This window comes from Alligator mississippiensis, chromosome 5, assembly GCF_030867095.1.
Source record: "Alligator mississippiensis isolate rAllMis1 chromosome 5, rAllMis1, whole genome shotgun sequence".
Lineage (NCBI taxonomy): Eukaryota > Metazoa > Chordata > Crocodylia > Alligatoridae > Alligator > Alligator mississippiensis.
In genome coordinates, this window is record NC_081828.1 from 209823279 (window position 1) to 209842601 (window position 19323).

At 47.1% G+C, this 19323-nt stretch overlaps 1 protein-coding gene across 2 annotated transcripts in view; it reads left to right on the forward strand.

Annotated features, from left to right (window-relative positions):
• XIRP1 (xin actin binding repeat containing 1) overlaps positions 1-19323 on the forward strand; it is a 48239-nt gene that overhangs the window by 16778 nt on the left and 12138 nt on the right. For both annotated transcript variants that reach the window (XM_019499287.2, XM_019499291.2), the window contains 2 exons: positions 17164-17306; positions 19073-19126. In XM_019499287.2, the coding sequence (XP_019354832.2) occupies positions 17164-17306; positions 19073-19126 (197 nt within the window). The remainder of the gene's footprint in view (positions 1-17163; positions 17307-19072; positions 19127-19323) is intronic.

The window sequence follows — 19323 nt, forward strand, 5'->3', positions numbered from 1 at the left end:
GAGGGCACTGGCAGATGAACTAGGTACCGCAAGGGAAAAGGTTGTGGGGGAAAGATTGCTCTTACCTATGGAAGATGTAAGCTAGGCCATGGTAGCCCACCCTATAATAAAGAAGGTGTAAGCTATTGCAGGTTAGCTTTCATCTACCATACGTTAACAGCAGGCACACAGGCAGTCTCCACGGGAGGTACTGTCATGCTGGAAATCCTCATCCCCTGTCAGCATAAGGTAACTAGTTTGAGTGACCCCGTCTTGAAGCTCCCACTAGGGTGAGTATTTCATCCAGTACTCTTAAATATGAATCAACCTTGATCTAGAGAGGCAAAGCAGGCCCTGTTGCCTGACCCGCTCTGGCAGGTACCCCAACCTGGCCCTCTCCCACCCCAGGCTCTCTTGGATGAAGGTTTCCCCAAGGACTCTTCCTTGAAAAAGCAGCTTGCTGGCCTTGCTGGGAGGCACCTGACTAGTCACATGCGCTGCCCTGTTCAGAAAGGTGAATATCCTCAGTCCTACAGGGCCAGATTCAGCTTCACCTATTGCTGATGTTATCCCTCGGTCCCTTTACTTTCAATGCCCCAGCTAAGAGAGGAAGAGCTAATCAGAAATCGGGTGGAACAGGAGGTAGTGAAGAATCTGGCCCTCCTTTGCAGGGCTGCTAGTTGCAATCGGAGTACCTCTGATCAGAGTTACGATCAGAGCACCTGGCTGCTGTCTACTGCTGCCATGAGAAACCCATTGCCCTCTATGCATCTGTACACACACACGCACGTGCACACACACCACAGTTACTGCATGCCAGTGACGGGCTCCATCCTTGATCTCCTATCCTTCCTGTGTTGAACGGCTTTCCATCATCTCCGCATACCTGCTAGATGAATAAGAGACTGCGCTGCCGTATGCCCTTGATGCTCCCAAGCCAGCCTGTCACTCCCTTTACTGACTCTTGCCTTTTACGAAGTGTGTGAATAATCCAGTTAGCTGAGCTGGTAAACATATGACAACCCCTGCCGTCTCCACTTCCATGACTCAGACCCTGGCTGGTAATCAATGAAGTGCACATTACATGCTTAATCACATCCCTTTGCCTCTCTCTTCTGGATATTTAAGGTACTCAGTGTGCAAGTATTTGATAAGCCCCTACTCCTGCTGAACCGTGTCTTGCTCAGCGACCACCTCTGGCCTGGCACACAATGTCTCCTTGACGTGGCGGATGAATGACTATGGTCTTTATACTATATTTTGTCTGGGGCTCTCTATGCAAGTAGCCAGATCTTAGCCCATTCTGAGCTAACTTTCTTCCCTAATTCTAATTTCTTGAAGGAATCATTAAACAGATCATCGGGAGGGGCCATGCTCTCTTGAAGCACAGGTTTGAACCAAAGTCCTGGCTCTCCGCAAGTGGCTGGTAATGTGATGCTTACGTACGTATTTAAAGCACTGGCCCAAATTGTTGAGGGAGAGTATCCGAGGCATTTCACAAAGCATAGCAGGGGAGGAGAAACACACAGGAGTCTTAGCACAGTCACAGATTGTGAGCAGCTCAGGGAGAAAAAGTGAGATCTGCAGGTGATTAGGGCCTTGGAACAGAAAAGACAGGGTGTCAATCAATCAGAGACCCAAATCTGCCCTCACACGCTCAATACAATGAACCTACAAGCTCTGCTTCCCATTTATGATACTATAGTGCCAACAGGCTCCAGCGGAGATGTAGGCCTGTACAAATACAGGACAGAGAGACAGTCATTGCTCCAAAATGTTTATGCTCTAAGTAGTTAATAGCAAAATGCAGAACTGAGACCCAAAGAGATAACGAGACTTGTCCAGCATCAAAGAGGAAATCCATAGCACATCTGGGCACCGAGTGGAGAGTACTTAAATTGCAACCAAAGCTTTCATCACAAGAGCTTGGGACATCCGCCTCCTCCAAGCCGCTTCCTCCTGCTCATCTTTTAGCTCTCACTGATGCTGGGTTTCTTACCTACACTTCTAGTTGCACCAGGCAATGAGTAAGCCTACCTCTTCTTACATTTCCTCAGCCACAAAGTTCTTCCAACTGAGACTTGCTTCAGACGTCCGCAGAACGTACGTGGAGCAAAGGGAGTCTGGGCGAGTACAAAGAGTCTCACAATACAAGAACTAGGGGTCCCAAAGTTAAACTAGTAGGTAGTAAGTTCAAAACTAACAAAGGAAGCTCTTTTTCACACAGCGTGTCCTTAAAGTGTGCAACTCGTCGCTACCAGATGTTGTAGACACTGATAGTTCAGCTAAATTAAAAAAGGGATTGGACACATTTTTGGAGGAAAGGGGCATCAGTAGCTATTGAACATGAGAATTAGGGATTCAGCCTCTGAATCAGAACTTCCTAGACCCTGAATGCTGGAGGCTGCAAGTGAGACAGGAACCACGGGAAAAAAAACCCTGGTCATACCTAGTTCACTCTCCCTTTTAGCATCCACCCTCTGCCCGTGTGTGACACAGGAAACTGGGCTAGATGGACCTATGGTCTAACTCAGTAAATGGCAGTTAAAGAGGTCTAAGCTAGTGGCAGTGGATCTGACTGAGCCAGCACTCGTGAATATGGCCCATGGGCAGAACAAGGCTTTTAAGAGTGGACTGTTAAAGTAGATGTTATCCCCCCACTCCCTTTAGCTCCTACTCTCCTAGCTGGGGAATCAAAGTAATCGGGACTGCATAGGATTAGAGTCATCATCATCATCATCATTACCATCTCTGGCCAACGCATCAAAGCACAGCACCCACACAGAGCACCTCCCTGGGTGTATCATGGCAGTGGAAGGGTAGGAATTTCTTCCTGGCCTCAGCTAGGGACCGTCCTGCGCTAGGCACATGGTTTGTTGGCCCTGTGTTTCTATCCCAGCCAGGGTAACAACACATGCCATTGCTATGGTTTACACAAATAGCCCTTTCCTGCAGCCTCTGAAGTACAGAGCAAAATTATAGGGCAAAAAATCTACAATCGTTAAAAGCAATGTTGTTGCGGTTTTTAATCTGTGGAGCTCACTATCACATGATATTACTCAATGGAGAGGACAGCCCAGTTAGTCTTCTCTGGACCATTCCTTAGCCTGTTTTCTTCTCTCTCATCTCCTCATGCTTTTCTCTCTTCCAAACCTAAGGTGTGCTAGAAAAAAAATGTGCATTGCGTTCAGAGCTAATTACAACTCTGATTATTTTAGTGAATACCCATCACCTTTCCTTACTTCCAACATAGCAAAAACCTCATGGCCGCAGAATAAGATGCAGGTGGTCAGAGCCTAAGGACGAGAGGATGACTCAGGAAAATGCCCTTTCCCCGCCGCACGGTGCTTGGAAGGCATACAGCTCCCCATACTGAATTACCACGGGGATGTCCTGAATGAATAAACCTATCGGCATTGCAAAGTCCGATACCCAGCTAAGGCCTGAGACCTCCCCCCGACCCTTCCCCCAGCCCATAGTTGCAGGAACTCATGATTGACTCAGCCTGATGGAATAGCTACTAGCATGGCCCCTAAATATAGACCGTTTGGTTCATCGTCTTAACATAGCTCGGCGCGCTGTGATAAAATCAGCTGTCAGAGCCTGGGCTGAGGCAGAGCAAGGATCAAGAGAGACACGGTGGAGCAGGGCTCCTTCCTAGGATACTCTAAGGGCTGCTGGGTTGTGATTTCCAACACCGACAGATTTCCTCTGGGACTTTCTGCAGGAAAGACACAAGTCAGGAACACCTGGTAAGTCCTCTTTGGCTGGATAGCTTGGTTAGATTTGAATGATGATTTGCATGTCTCTGAATGATATACCACCAGAAAGGGCCTGAACTCAAAACCCATCAGCCGATGGGTACTCAGTCTCTCCTAGGCTGAAGCTCAATGAGTTTGCTGCCATCTAAGAAATGAATCTTGCCAGCCTGATGCCCTTTCCCTAGGGCAGGCTGAGTCTTGCTGCACCATCCCGTTGTATTTTCTGTCTGGTTCAGCAGAATTTTGGCTTAAGCATTTGGGGAGGCTACTGGAAATGGAGAGAGGGCTTTATACATGGGTGACAAAAAGCATCCTTGCTCCCCCTATGATCAAACCACCAAAGTTGTCAGGCCATTTTAAATTCACTGGGACACACCCTCGGCTATAGTCACTTCACCAGAGCTGTACCGATTTCCAGAAGGTGAAAGTTTGGTCTGTTGTAGCAGTTGAAGCAGGTATAGCATTCACAGTACAGTACCAGCTGGCCAGATGTGTGGTGGAGAGGGCCACGGGGATAGCACCTTAGTGCTTGGAAGAGATGGGGGAGCCCGAGCGGTCACAACAAGGGGCAGTGACTTCTTTTTTCATGTTCATGTGGCATTTGCAGACGGGGAAGGATGAGGTGGGTCTTGCAGGAACTGATGTCCTTTAGGAAGAAAAGTCCGACTAGAGCTTGCTAAACATGGAAACTGCCCCCCTCCCACCCACCATCTTGTTACCCCTAGACTTTCGAAAATAATGAAGGAAGTGTTTGTGCGTCCATGCATCATTCATGGGGCTTCCTCTGGGGAGGTGCACGGCACCTATCTGAAACCGTGGGGAACAGTGGTTGCCCAGCACCCTTCAGGATCAGGCCTATAATTTAGGACTTTGGGAAATCCTTTTAGCAGTGCTGTTTAGTTGTGCAGCCCAGGAAGGGCCTATAGAAAGGCCCAGAAACCTTTCTAACCCATAGCAATAATAGTGTACATCCTGGCACTGCTGAATCTATTGCATTTTATGTATTCTGCCTCATTTGCACCAGAGATGTGGACATTTTATCTAATAGATGGGGCAGAGCACTGAGTTGGGAGTTTTAGGGTCCACTTTCAATTGTGCCACTGAGCAAGTGGGTGACCTTGAGCAAATCACTTAAAGATTTTTGCTCTCAGCCAACATAAACCAGCATAACTCCATGGATTTCCATCAGCTGAAGGGTTTGTCTATGTGTTGCCCTAAAGGAGGTTAAAATGCTGCTAAAACTGCAGGCAAGTAGTCTGAAACCCTGAGGTGGAAAGCGCTGGTGAAATGCAAAGCACGTGCTCATTCATTTATTCTTGGGTTGTTCCTATTGTTTCCTTCTGGATACACCCAGTGAGCTCCAGCCATCACCTGGGAGGACAGCAAAGCTGTTTTTCCTTCCTAGCCATTGCCCTAAAAACTCTTATTAAACAGCTTCAGGCTCCTTTTCAGTAGAAAAAGCAAAACTAGGGAGAGTCCATATGTTAGAAATGCCAGTTAAAAAAGGGAAAAACAAAGTTAGAAAACTTTCTAAAGCATCTACTACTCACCGCTGTCAGACATCAGACACAGAGCTGCATGGCCCTACGTCTGACCCAGTATGGCACTTCTTACACCCTTCAGAGAAAAGGCTACCAGACCCAACACAAAGTAGTGGGCAACCCTTTACCCTAACTAAATAAGAGCAAGAGAAATGATAGGGCATGTGTGTAACATGCCTATTCATGCCCGTAAATGTCTTGGACTATTCATTATATCCAAGGAAATGAAACAAAATAATCTTGAGGTGATAATACAGTAGTAAAAAGGTTTGTCTACACATAAAAGCCGCACTGGTGTAAGTGTACTGCTTTAGCTAATCCCTGGCCAGAGGATTATATTCCTTACTCAACTCGCTTGCTCCTGTATGGGAGGAGGAATAAGATGAAGTAGTACTACACACCTTCAGACCACTAGAAATGCAACCATACTGAAGGTGCAGAGGCATAATTACATTGGCAAATAGCCAGGCATAATTAATTATACTAGTACAAAATGTGTGTAGGTCAAGACACAGGCACATGCAGGTACCTGGCAGGGGGGCTGGTAATGCTGTTTTCACCCCACCAGTGTTATCCTCTTTAGCTCACCCTCTCTCAGTGAAGGAAGGGAATGCCTTTCAAGTTCAAGGAAATGCTCCAAGCAGATACCCCATAGCTCCAGCTACTAAATGGGGCCTCATTCGCTGATGATTCCCTCGGTACCATTGCCTCATTCCTGGTCTCGAGTGCTTTTTACCTGGCATGAAGCAGGGTCTCTTTCTTTCCTCACTCAGAGCTGGGTCTCACAGAAGATGTTTCTTAGTGTTTTTCCAGCCAGGTGCTCTCAAAACTACATTGAGAGCAGCTCGCTTTTAAAAAGGGCAAATCCATTCTGGATAGGTAGCAGCTGAGGTGTGTGTATGCATCTTTAGTCTCAACCACCTTCTGCATCAGCCTCCTCATAATGCAGAATACCCTTGACACTGATTCTTGTTGGGCTGGAAATCATGTCTTCCATGTACAGCGCCTAGTGCAATGAATAATGTTGTGTGCAGGAATCATCCTCAACAGGTTTCAGTGTGCGCGCTGGAAATGGTGCAACAAAAATAACTCTGTTGTCCAAAGCTGCATACTAACACTTCCTCTGAATGGCAGAAAAGTTTGGGTCTGGACCCTGAAATGACAACTTGTGCCTTGGGCTCTTACACTCTTGACAGAAAAACACAGTATTTTTCCTTCTTCTCTTTAAAAGTCGACCCTTCTTTTCTGCACCTCTGAGATCCATTCACTCTGTTTGAAGGAGCCAACACTTCTTCAGATTGAATGGGAAATGCTAGTGGTTGCTTTTTTAGGAGGCTACTGGGCTTTTTCTTCCAACAGGGTTTTCCAAAGAAGAAGTAAGATCTCTTAGCCTTGATTCATTAAGAGCTTTACATAATCTATGTTAGAATTTACCACCACCCTGTTAATAGGAAGCCATGAAACAAGTGGTTGTGAATTCCCTGGTTGGTGATGGTCAGCGATAGCACGGCAGAAAATCCCCACTTGGCTAAATTATACGGTCAACAGCATCAAAGCAAATATAGGAAATCGGGTCTTTGCTCAGCTTGAGTTCACCAAGGCACCATCCAAGGGAAAGCTGTGAATGCAGTAGGATGAAAGTCCCTTCTAAACAAAGCTCATTCCCCACAGCCAGACTGATCCTGAATTGACCCTGAACTGGTTTCAGCTGCCTGCCCCGTCACAGACTGCCTGTTTGACCTTGGGGGAATCACTTAATCTGCCCCTCAGTTCCCCTTCTTGACGATGGGGATAATACCCCTTTCCCTCACCCGCTGCCTCATCTACTGAGATGGTGAGTCCTATGGGCAGGGATTGAATCTCTTCATCTGTATGTACAGCCCCTGGCACAAAAAAAGTTTTGATCTTTCCTAAGGAGGGAAGCGCGAGACTAACAGTTAGTGGGTTAGGCATTGAGGTGATAAATAAGGCAGGAAAACACAGAGCAAAAGGGACCATTCAAATGACATCCATATGGCTCACTTGCAATCACGCTGTAGATTACAATTCCATTTATAAAGCTTGAATGAAGAGCCATTGCACGAGTGCTACAAACACAGAAATACAAGTGAGAGAGGGTTATAAAGTGATCAGAAGAAAGTGGTAGAGGCAAGTACAGGCCACGGTTACAAGCAGCCTGTCAAACTCTCTAATAACTTATTAGCCCTCTGGGAGAATATCTGTGAACCATTATTAAGCCTTTCTATAAGGAGAAGCTGAGTATAAAGCGGGACCCGACTGTGAGTCTGCAGCTAAATCTGCATCCTGCTTCGTCCAGCCCAGTAATATGGCGAAATGCTTGGGAGGTTTCCCTGGGGGTATTCACAGTCTCTTCCACCGCCCTTTACAGGAAGCCTCCTCCTCCACCCGGCAGTGCCACCAACAGCTGTTCCTTGGGAAACCTTCCTGGCATTTTTGCACCAAAATAGAGTCTGCACATTCCACCCAGCCTGTCTTTCTGCAATGACTAAAAATAACAGCCCAGTGCCTCAGAGTGGCCCTGGTATCTGTCCAAGCTCTGTCTGCAGTGGTATTAAATTGTGAGGTGTCACCTGCAGAGAACTATCGGATTAAAGGTAAACAGCCAAGATCTTTCACAAGTGGCTCGTGATGTCCCGTGTTTCAATGCGGGGGCACCCAACCTGAGACATCTTATGGGGTCCTAATTTTCACAAGTCAAACCTTCATCATGTCCCCTTTGAAAATCTTGGCCCTAGACATATACTTGTTTCACAAGTAACTCGCTAAAAATGAAGCGTATTTTAAAACCGAATTTCCTTTTAACTTCCTTTTATTGGCTGGGTGGGCATTTCACTCCATTCTTGCACTTTAAAGTCAGAGCCACGTTCCACATTCAGGTGTTAGCCCTGTGCTTCAATGTGGTTCTCGCGGCTGCCACATCTGCTGGGCAAACATCTCCAGAGAAGACGAGCAGATTTAAACCTTGCATTGTCAGCTGTTTGTGTGTATGACTGAGCCTAGTTAGCCCAAACTGAGATTGGGCACATGCCATACAAACACATCAAGGCGACTGTCCTAAACCATATGCATTTGCAAGCTGAAAACAGTGTTACCAATCCACACTAAATGATTACTAAAGATTCCCTTAATGTCCCATTTATAGCAGTCATGCAAGTTCCTGGCTGGGATGATGTAGTTGGGGCTGGTCCTGCTTTGAGCAGGGGGGTGGACTAGATGTGACCTCCTGAGGTCCCTTCCAACTCTCATTTTCTATGACTCTATGATAAAGGCACATTTCTAAATGGGCACACTTCTAGCCTGTTTTGCTGTAAAACAAAAGCATGAAACTGTGACTTGACTGCATTCCTAAGGGTCGAAAACCCAGAAAGCAAATTAGAAAACACGGCATGGGTTATTTTTTCTTTAAATCCCATCATTTTAAGCCATTGTTATGATTTTCTGAAACTGGAGTCATCATTTTTTAATGTCTGGAGCTGACAACACTGAACTATCCCATGAGGCTGGCTGATCCTTAGAAAGAAGGGAGCTTGAAAAGCAGATCCCAACCACACTTTGCAGCATTGAATGTTAGGAAAAACGATGGCGTTTGTAAGTGAAGCAAAAATATTATGCAGGAGCAAGAAAGGATAATTGAAAAGCTTCCCAGCATCATTGTTCTGGATCCTTTTTTGACCATGGCTTCACTAGAAGCAGATCTTTCATCCCTGCCAACACATCCACCCTTTTTTCCTCATGCTGGAAAACTCAGCCCGGAGCCCTGTAATGTTTTTTATCCTGCGCCCTGGTTGCAAGCAGGCAGGCAAAGCTGAAAAAGCTGAAAATGCACTTTTTTAGCCACTGAGAGGGATGAACAGAAGCTGCCTGTACTCGCCCCAGCTACGGACAATCTGCCTTTCGCACCACTGGAAGCTGGACGGCGTTCTCCGCTCATCCCAGAGGGACAGGCTTTCAACCCAGCCTGCTCAGGAAAGGAGAACCATTCAGTCTGTCTAGTTGGCCTCTGACCTTCCTCCTAACCCACCCCTCTGCCTTCCACATATTTCCTAGCCACCGCAGGGACAAAAGGTCTCCAAGTAGCAGCTGTGAAGGTGTTGGACCTGGACAGACTGCCAAGAATGCCGCCCGGGCTTGGGGCTGAACGTAGCCTTGTTGACCTCCGCTAGAACAGATGGGATCAAGGCAGTGACGGCAGCACAATGGCCCATCGGAGCACAGGACAGGGGAAGAGATTTGAACATGTCACCATTGAGTTAGCAGAGCCAATGAGTGCCTGGGCCCCGGATTAAGCTGCCACCCCGGTTTCCTCTCCGGCTATTATTAGTGCTTACCCAGCTATGTGCATTCCACAAGAGCAGCCACACGAGTGGCGCCAGCCGTTCGCGGGCCTTTTGTCAGAGGGCTGATGAGCTCCCCGTGAAGCAGGGGGGAGGGGAGGAGGCCAGTGTGATTCAGTACAAGGGACTTTAATTTCTAATGGCAGACACATGATCCATTATAACGAGGAGGGGTGGAGGGAGGGAGCGGAGCAAGTTGTGACACCGATGCACCCATAGGAGTGCTTGTGTCGCAGCTCGGAAGTGACTCCATCCGCCGGAGGTTGAGGGTGAGTTTCCACCGTTTGCTCACCACCAAGGCCAATATATAGCAGGGCATAAGGCAAGACACCTGGACGTGCAGGTGGGAGAGGGAAAGGATGTGGCAGGATGCCCGTCTGTGCTACAAACATAGACACACTGTAGGGATCTGAGCCAGCAATTAGACTTACTGCCGCCTCCGGAGAATCCCATAGTTTATAGAGAAGGGATACAAGGGATTCCTGGTAGCAAATCCAGCCAGCCTAGGACACTGAGACACTATCCTGCCTCTTCTGTGACATTTCAATTACCCGGTCGCTTCAGCCGTTTAAAGACAAAGTGCTAGGAAATACAGCAGGGACAGCGGTCCTGCCTCAGCAGGCAGATAAAAGCCAGCTCTTTTCCATCTGGCAGGGGAAATACCATGATCACCACGGTGGTTTTCCCAGGGACAGAAAATAACCACTTTTCTGGCACGGGGTAGTATCTGTGGAGGTAATATATAGTTAACCTCCCACTTTCATTTCCAATGGGAAGATCTTGGCTTTACGCTCGCTTTAGGGAAATGGGAGACTCCTCCCTAGCTGGCTCCTGTGGCCGTACAGCTGAGGGCATCCGAACCCCAACCTCCGGGCTTGGGCCTGCACATAGGATGCCACCAAATGATTTGGAAACATCTGAAGCCCCAGGTGGGGGTGGAAGATGTTTGCCGGTAGTAGGGCCATACTTGAATGACTCATGGATTTGGAATTGATTTGGCTGATTTGATTTTCCTTAGGAAAAAAAACAACAACTCTGGTTTCCATGCTCCTGTGAAATAGCAAGACAGATCCCTTTGCTCTGAGTAATCCCTCTCCTATCCAGCTGAGAAAGGTACAATTTGTGTCCACACATGACGCACGGTGCTGGGGCAGCTGGCACAACCAGGGGACAGAATAGCCCACCTGTGAGAATAGCCATCTGCTGCAACAAATCTACATAAGGTAGCTGCTTGGCATCGATGGGATCTGCCTTCCTTCCCAAGTGTCTCACAGTTCAAAATAGTGGATTTATTCTTGTTAGAACCAAATTGAGAATGAGCTATCTAATGGCACCCTCACTTCTCAGCACACGTCAGATCCTATAGCAAGCCTACGTACAGCCACTGCTATCAGCATGGCTAGCGGGGGCTTCACAGGGTGACACAAAGGGCTTTTTGCTTAGCAGCTGTGTTTGTTCAGTGCAGATGATTTCAGGAGCAAAGTGATGACATGCTGCTGGCCAGCCACCCCAGAAAGACCGGGTGCTGAGCCTGCAGCTTCTTTTTTAAATAGATGATTCAGTCATTCGGTAGCTCACTGGGGATGGCGGTCTAGCAAAAGTCCCAGCAAGAGAGGTGATGGACTCCAACAGGTGGGTGGCATTGTTTCCTACTGGACATAATGGTTTAAATAGAATGCAAAGCTAATCCGCGGGGCTGCCGTCTTTGTAAGACAAGCTTTTTTTTTCTCAGAGGCTAAAAGAAGGTTATGCTTTCCCTTCGCTTGGGTTTTGGCTGTTGCATCTAGCCCAGCTATTCTCACTCAGACTGTTCTTAGGACAAAGAGGGAGGAAGGACAGAGCCCTTCGCATTCAGAGTTATGCTGTGCTTACCTTTTCCCTCTGCACCTCAGATGAGTCTCCGGTCATGCGCTAGTGGGACCTTCCTGAGAAAATGGTGTAGTCTCCTCCAGAAGGCTAGTTGTAGGTTGTAGGCATGGTGTAAAGTGGTTGAATTCTGGAATGAGGTTTCAAGATTTTGGTAAGGTTTCGGCAAGGGTGGCCAAAACTTGCAAAGGGCTTCCAAGGGAGGTGGTGCTCTCCCCTACCTCGGGGGTCTGCAAGAGGAGGCTGGATAGGCATCTGGCTGGGGTCGTTTGACCCCAGCACTCCTTCCTGCCCAGGGCAGGGGTTCGGACTCGATGATCTGTTGAGGTCCCTTCCAACCCTAACATCTATGAATCTATGAAATATCGTTTCTGTGCCTTCTGCACCTGAGTGGCATTGAAAACTTTACCAGGGAATACAAAGGATTGTAAGTTTTGACCCAGCAGGTAAAAACATAGCTTTCTCAAGTTTGGTGTTTGGCAGATGTCTGGGTTCCTGCTAATAATGAGAGATTTTGCAGAGCAAGCACTACACTCAGCTTGACTTTAACCACGGAGTTGACCATACAAGTACAGCATGGGCCAGCGCCACCACTGGTGTCCTTTACCTGACTGCAGGGGAGTGAGGCAAGGGACAAATTTTGGTTCTTTCTTCTGAACCTTTCCAGTTTGCTGCTTCTGTTAATCAAGACAAGCTTCACAAACTGGAACCTGTGTGTGTTAACTGACACCAGACGAGCTCCTGGTACCCTAGGAGAGGCTTTGGTTTTGGTTGCAATGTGCAGATCAGTTTTGCATTAGTGAAGATGACAGGCTAAATTACTGGCTGCTGGGCAGAGTGGGCGCTGCGCAGGTTCCCTGCAGATCCGCTTCACGGGCACCACTCAGCCCTGCCATGCAGTCCACTGCCAGGGCATCAGGGACCTTTCCTCGGGACTGCTCCAGCCTGCGGCCCCCCTGCTATTTCAATGCCAGACCTCTATTGAACTGAAGCTACCAGCCATGCTGGAGATGCTACCAAGCTAGGGGACAATGCATGTGTTGGTGTTCGATCTTAAAATTTCAGTTTCGTGGATTCAGTCTTAAAATACTTAACCAGATCCGGGGGGCCCTGGGAGTCCAGATGGCTGGCTTGACTCTCCTCCTGCATTTTTTTTTCTTAGGCAAAACTCCCAGTGGAAGTTCTCCTAGTTGGGGCCGTAGGATACAGCCTTTTTCTAAATTAGCCCGTGAAGATGCCTTCATGATCAGGGTATCGGGTTTAAAATCCCTAGACTGTCTGGGGCCAGGAACAATCATATGGTCACGTTTGTGTTGGTGGGAATCAGATAATACCAGGCTGGATGCGCATCAAGGCCATTGTAATAAATAAAATACATTCCAGCAGGGTCTGTCAGGTCTTTCATCTCTCAAAGGGAGACAAATTGCACAAACTTTGCCTAGCCTTTTCAGATCAGACATTAACAGTCAGTCTCATGTGCTTTGGGTCAGACAATGTGTAATATCTATAAGTTTGGGCCCAGCAGCCTCAGCCAAAATATTCCCTGACACCAAAGAGGTGGCCGCATTTCAATATTATGATGCGTGTACTGTTTGTGAAGGGCTCCGGCACTGTCTAAATGTCAAATATTATTCATCCTATGCAGTGCTGTTTAAGAATTGCAAAATCACTGCAGCCCATCTTTCTGGTCACTGGAATGAACTCTTGTTCCTTAAGTACATGGGTTCTTATCTATAATTAGCAATTTACAGGGTAACTGCTAAGCATTTTGTCACGCAAAGCTCTGCGTAATTGCATACTTTCCGTGCTTTCAGAGCACACAGTTCATGCTGCTGTTTTTAACTCCCTCTTTTGAAGGCCTGCTATTTTGTGAAAAGCGATAAGCAAACATCAGCCTTGCAAATACCATGTGCTGTAACGTTAAAAAAAGAGAGACAGTAAATGAGTAAATGATAGGGCGGGACTTCACTGAAAGGCCCATATCTAATTATATCTATTAAAAGAGCAGCCCACCAGGCTTCCCTTTTAGCGGATGGAAATGCTTTGTGACACATTTGGGTTCAGAAAGTTTGCCATGTGCTATCGATGGGAATAAATCATTTGTGCTATGCAAAGGATGTAATCTATTGTAAATCGCAACCAAGCTGTAGCAATCATGTTATCTATGTAAAACCTTTCCCTCTGGGGTCTCCTTTTTGTGCTGGTTTGCTCGGCCTCTAACACAATGGGGTTCAGACCCAGGACTGGAGCTCGGAGATGCTCCCACAAAACAAACAGCACATTATGTCAGGGCACCTAGGCACAAACCCAGGGTAACTAATGGGCGTGCAGTGCAGACAGACCATCTGTTGCCGGGCTTCAAGTTTCCATCCACACCTTTTCCCAGCCTGCTTGAATTTAACATTTGTATCCATAATCCTGACTCAGTCCGTGCCCCCTAGAACAACTGGCTGCCTTAAACGATTGGCAGTGAAGCAGTTCGCAATCTTGCCGTTCCTATTGTTGTTGGGAGCCCCATTGTCCGTACCCCACTGAGACGCACGTGGAGCGTTTCCATCCCTGAGAGCGACTTTTCTAAGCCATGCACTAAGCAACACACAGATAGCACTGCAGTAAACTGAGGCATACTGGAGAGGTTGCCTGTGCAACCAAAAGGGCTAGAAACTTGCTGGAAACTTTTTTCCCTAATCAAGAAGCTGCCAGAGCTGTCGGGTTATTGCTGGCTTGTAATATCGACCAGCTGCTGCTCAATCAGCCTCCTGTTCCTACCACTTGATCCATTTATTCTGGGACTCTCCAAGCCACTTTGAAATTTAGTGGGATTGGATCACCTCATTCCATACAACTGAGGGAACCTTCTTGGTATTCAGGTCCAGCTCCCTGCAATCACAACCCGATCATATAACCCCGCTCACAATGGTTTGCCCTCATTGCTCCTGTTGAAAGGTTGTTCCAGAAGCTCACGCTGTGATGGTTACAAACCTCCTTCTAATTCACAGTCTAAATGTATCCCCTGGGGCTCTGTAAGAGATTCCAGCCTTCCTAGGTATTGCAATGACAAGCAGAACAAGTCGGATAAAACTGGGATTTCCTATTGGCCAATAAGTGTTTTTTTTATGAGAAAACGTCCTGCAGCTAATTCAGTGCTTGTCTGTGCTCCATTCTTATATGATATGACTATAACAAAGAAGTGCTTAGCATACCAGGGCACACATTGTATTTCATTTAACAAGTGCCAGAAGCTAAATCCTTTGTCCCAAGGGTAGTCCATGGCCATCGCTTGTAAGTCAACACTGGACAACGGAAAATATACGCCATAGCTCAAGCCATGGGAAGTCACAGGGGGTGTTAACAGCCATCCTAGTGGTCTCTTCTGCCCTTAAAAATCTATGAAACTCAGTGCCTTCTTCACATTGCCTTACCCATCTCACCATGCCCACATGGCAAAATGCTGCATGTGCTTACATGGAAAAGCAGTACCAAGAGAGCACTTTAAGTGTTCTCCTGCAGGCTGTTAAGTCCTGTCTTCCTCCCGTATCCCTGTGACTCCTGGCAAACCCAGGTAGATTGAGTCCTCATTTCTGGCTGCTTTCCCAGGCATCCCAACTCCTTTTTTCCACTGACAATCCAGGGCATCTGTAGAAGCAGCTGGCACCAAGGACAATAAACCACCTGACGTGGCACCTCTCAGGGGAGCATCCACAAGCATCTGGAACGATCGTGGTCTGAGACCCACGCTGCTTTTGTTTGGGGGAAGCTGTCACCAGTTTATAGCACCGCACAGCACATGCTGTCGGGTGTTTTCCCTAAAGCTGCAGTGGCCGGACAGGTGTCATAACGTGAAGATATCAGCTTTTACAGTTTTCAAAAAGCTCTCACAAGCTCTCACAACATTTTCTAGCTCTCACAGTGTTAAAGAAAAGCTTGAAATGAACACTTAAATGTTCAAAACTCAGGCAAATTAAAAAAAAAAACAAACTACCCCAGCATTTATCATCTGCAAAAAATAGCATGATTTTTAAGCCAATCTCATGTTTTTTCAAGGCCTGTCTCAGTGCTTCTGGTTGGCCCCTCTACCTAATGAATAAAGATTATTCATATTTGTGCAGCCCTTAAATATGGCATTTGCCTCTACAAACCAAATCAACATTTACTGCACTGCAGTGGTTGGATTTATGGGCATATTTCCTCTATGCCAGTTCAAGCAGAAACCATTGCAACTACTGCAGTAAATTCATTAAATACATGTAAATACTACTGCAGATATGGTGGGATATGAGCAGAGAAGCCAATAAATAAAAGGAGAACCTGGGCACACTTTACTATGGATCTGTCCTGCTTTTTCAGCATTGACGGAAGAAATAAAATCCGTGTGTGAACATCTATCCGTATGTGTTTATAGACAGGCAATGTAAAGGGTGGGAAGTAGCGGATTTCAATGTCCTGATTGGCCATTTGGAGTATTATTATTAGTACTACTGCTAGTACCCATATTATATACTACTACGACTACTAGTAGTAGTCCTGCTACTAATAATGATGGCCCATCCTGTCCAGAAAGGCACTGGCCACATGAAAGACAGGCAGCTCAATAGCCACGCTTGTTGGCATACAGAGGGGGTGTCTCAAACAGCACCTGGTTGGCTTTCCCATTGCCAGCTGGGATCTCCCCTTTCTCTTTGGTGACCTCTTGTCTTTAGGATCAGCCCCTTAGCTCTGCACACATGCACTGGGCAGAGAGCAGCGATCAAAGAAAAAGCAGCCGGTCAAGGACCGGTTAAAGGAGAGGGTTACTGCTCACCGACTGTGCAATTGCCAGTAAGCAAGAGTGGGAACGCGGTTAGCAAATGCCGGGGGTAAGCCCTGATAGCTGAATGAGGAGACCAGCTATATCTCATCATGGAGGAAGGATGGTTTTGTGGTAAAAGGAATAGCCCAAGACACAGGCTTATTTCACAGCTCTGCTTCCGATTTCCCGTGTGACCGTGCCTCAGTTCCCCATCTGGAAAGCAAGGCATGCAATACCCTCCCGACCTCAGGGGGCAGATGTGAAGATGAATGAACGAATTGCTGGGTCATAAAAGGAGAAGAGGGGGGAACTGGTTGAAGTTAAAAGTGAATAAGTTTCATTTCCGGGTACCTTCTCGTCCCTGGAAATTGAACTTCATTGTGCAAGTGGCATCACCATAACCTGGTGAGGGGCGAGAAAAAGTGCCCCTGGCTGCCTCCCTCTCCTGGCCTAGAGCAAGCAGTGACCCATTCTTGGGGCGGCAACTTTTTGCCCTGACCCCTAGTATAACTAAGGGTGGGGGGGTCACTGGGGCACCAGTCCCAGGCACCAAGTGAGGAGGAGAAGGGGGCACAAAAAATAGCCGCCACCATTGTGGCCCTCCCAGCTGCCAGCAGCCCAGCTGCAGCCTCTGCCCTGCTCACTGCCACTGCCCCGAGTGCAGAAATGCCCAATTATGCCCCTGCTTCACAGCCCAGTTCCCTCAGCCACCGTGCAGCAGGGAGCCCAGCTGTGGAGGGAACTGGTCCTGGTCCAGGAACTGGGGGGAGCATCGGCCCATCATTTGCCTTGCTTGTGCTTCAGGCCGGTTGCCTGCCTGTCCCGTGGCACACTGGCACGGATCTCAACGCACACGTCTGTCTCTGTTTCAGATGAGAGGACCTGGACATTTCTAGACGGGTCAGACAACTCCAGCCACATACCTCCGCAAGGGCAAGGGAGAGTGAAGGAGCTGACGGCTCGCTATCTGTCTCGGACAGCTGCCCCCGCTGCTCACAGAGGCCTGGCACAGCCTGTAAGTAGCTCATGCTTTGCATTCCTCGCCTGCCTGTGAGTCACCAAAAACATCCAAGCAATGTCCTCTCAGCAAAGGGCTGCAGCCAGGGCAGAGGGAATGTGTGAATTTGATGGGAATGTGGAGGAAGATGGGATCAACCCTCCTACAAATCACCCAGTTTCTCCTGCCGAAGAGCAGCCAAGCCAATTAATTCCTCATATATGCACATGCAAATCCACTGGCAAACACTTATATATTATATATACATGCATGCCAAGATTATATATGTATGTATAGAATACATATCCCTGATCGCATGCTCGTGCACACACACACATGCTATATATTCATATATATACTACATATACACATGCACTTAATTCTAGATGTTTTCTTTTTTTCTTTTTTTAAGTGCAGCATCTACCTACTTCCAGCATCTGCATTTCCCTTGCATTTTCACCTGCACTTCATCTATCTGGCTCTGGTCCATGAACAGTTGTGCCCCCTTGCTGCATACAATGAAGTCACTGCCATGCCCCACCCAGATGTGACAAACAAGGTGCCACCCTGCCCTGCTTTTTGCCTAGCCCAAAAAGAGTGATCCTTGGACCCTGTTGTCCGATGCCGCTCGGTTTAATCTACAGCAAAACTCCAGCAGACTACAAAGGAGGCAGGAGCTCAAGGCAGCGTGATATAAATATGGTTGATTGTGCTGGGCACTGAAGCTTGTAAAAGGTGGCAGCCAAAGGTCAGATCCTAATGGATCTGTTCCCATTGACTTCAGTGGGAGTTGTGACATAAACTGGGAATAAATCAGTTCCAGGATAGAAGGAAAAGAGTGTCTGTGACATTTCATGGGACTCTTTTTCCATCAAATCTTTATCAAGATGCGATCAAGCAATACAGCGAGGCCTGAGAGCACTGTACAGTGAACACAGCAGCGCGCACAAACCATTGCCCTCCGTAAAAGCAGGGCGAGGGGAACCTACACATGCACACAAGCAGGGTTTGGTCTCAGGTGGAGGCCTCTGAAGTCCCTTTCTCATAAGCATTCAAGGCAACAAATAGCGTCAAGCTGTGGGTAAAAAGATGAGTGTGTCAAAGACAATAATGGCTGGAGTGCTGGTCTCTTAATACTAACACGGCATTTAACTCCCTGTTCTGCTCTTGGGCCTCACTCCTGCTACTGCCCCAGCATATCGTGGTGACTTTGCCCGGTCACCTCAATAAAGCATGTTCGGGCTCCCCTGAAACTCTGCACTTGCATACGGGATATCACACCTGTCCGGGCAATGAGCTGGGAAACTTCCAAAAATGTTTCACATATTAGACACTCCTTTTGTGTTTGTAATGTCAGCATTTGGACTTTTCAATCACAGAGTACCATTTTCAAAGGTATTCCTAGTTGTTTTTTTTAACAATAAAGCTCTGCTAAAAATCCTCAAAACATCCTATTGCAAGGGGGGCGGTGGGGTGGCGGTATTTAATTCAACCTGAAACACCTTTTTTTCTGTTTCCCAAAACTTTTGAAACATTTCCATTTTAAGTCAACCTGAAAACAAATTGTTTTTCCATTTTAGAGACATCCCAATGAACCAGAAGGATAAGCTATTTTCAGTGTTCAACTTGTCCTCAACAGAATCTTTGGGTTTTAATTTTAATGGCTTCTTTCAGGTTTTCTGCCTGAAAAAGTAACTCTAAAATAAGACACCCAATATAAGACCACACAGGACATATGTTAGCATATATCATTATGTTTAATTGCCGTTTGTGCCTTTTTTCAGCATACCACAAAGGCTAGCATCATTCGTTCTCCTGACAGCCAGAAAGCAAGCAAGGTATGAAATGCTAAAAACATGTGTGGTCACCTAACCAAATATTTGTGTACTTGCACACAGTGTGATTTAACACCTAGCACATGGCAATGAGTAATGGTGTCGCGCTGAATCTGGAGGTCTGACTCCCCAGTGATCTAATTTCCAAGTTGTTTGCTGTGTTTGAAATAACCTTGCATTAAAATGGTCCAGTCACTTAA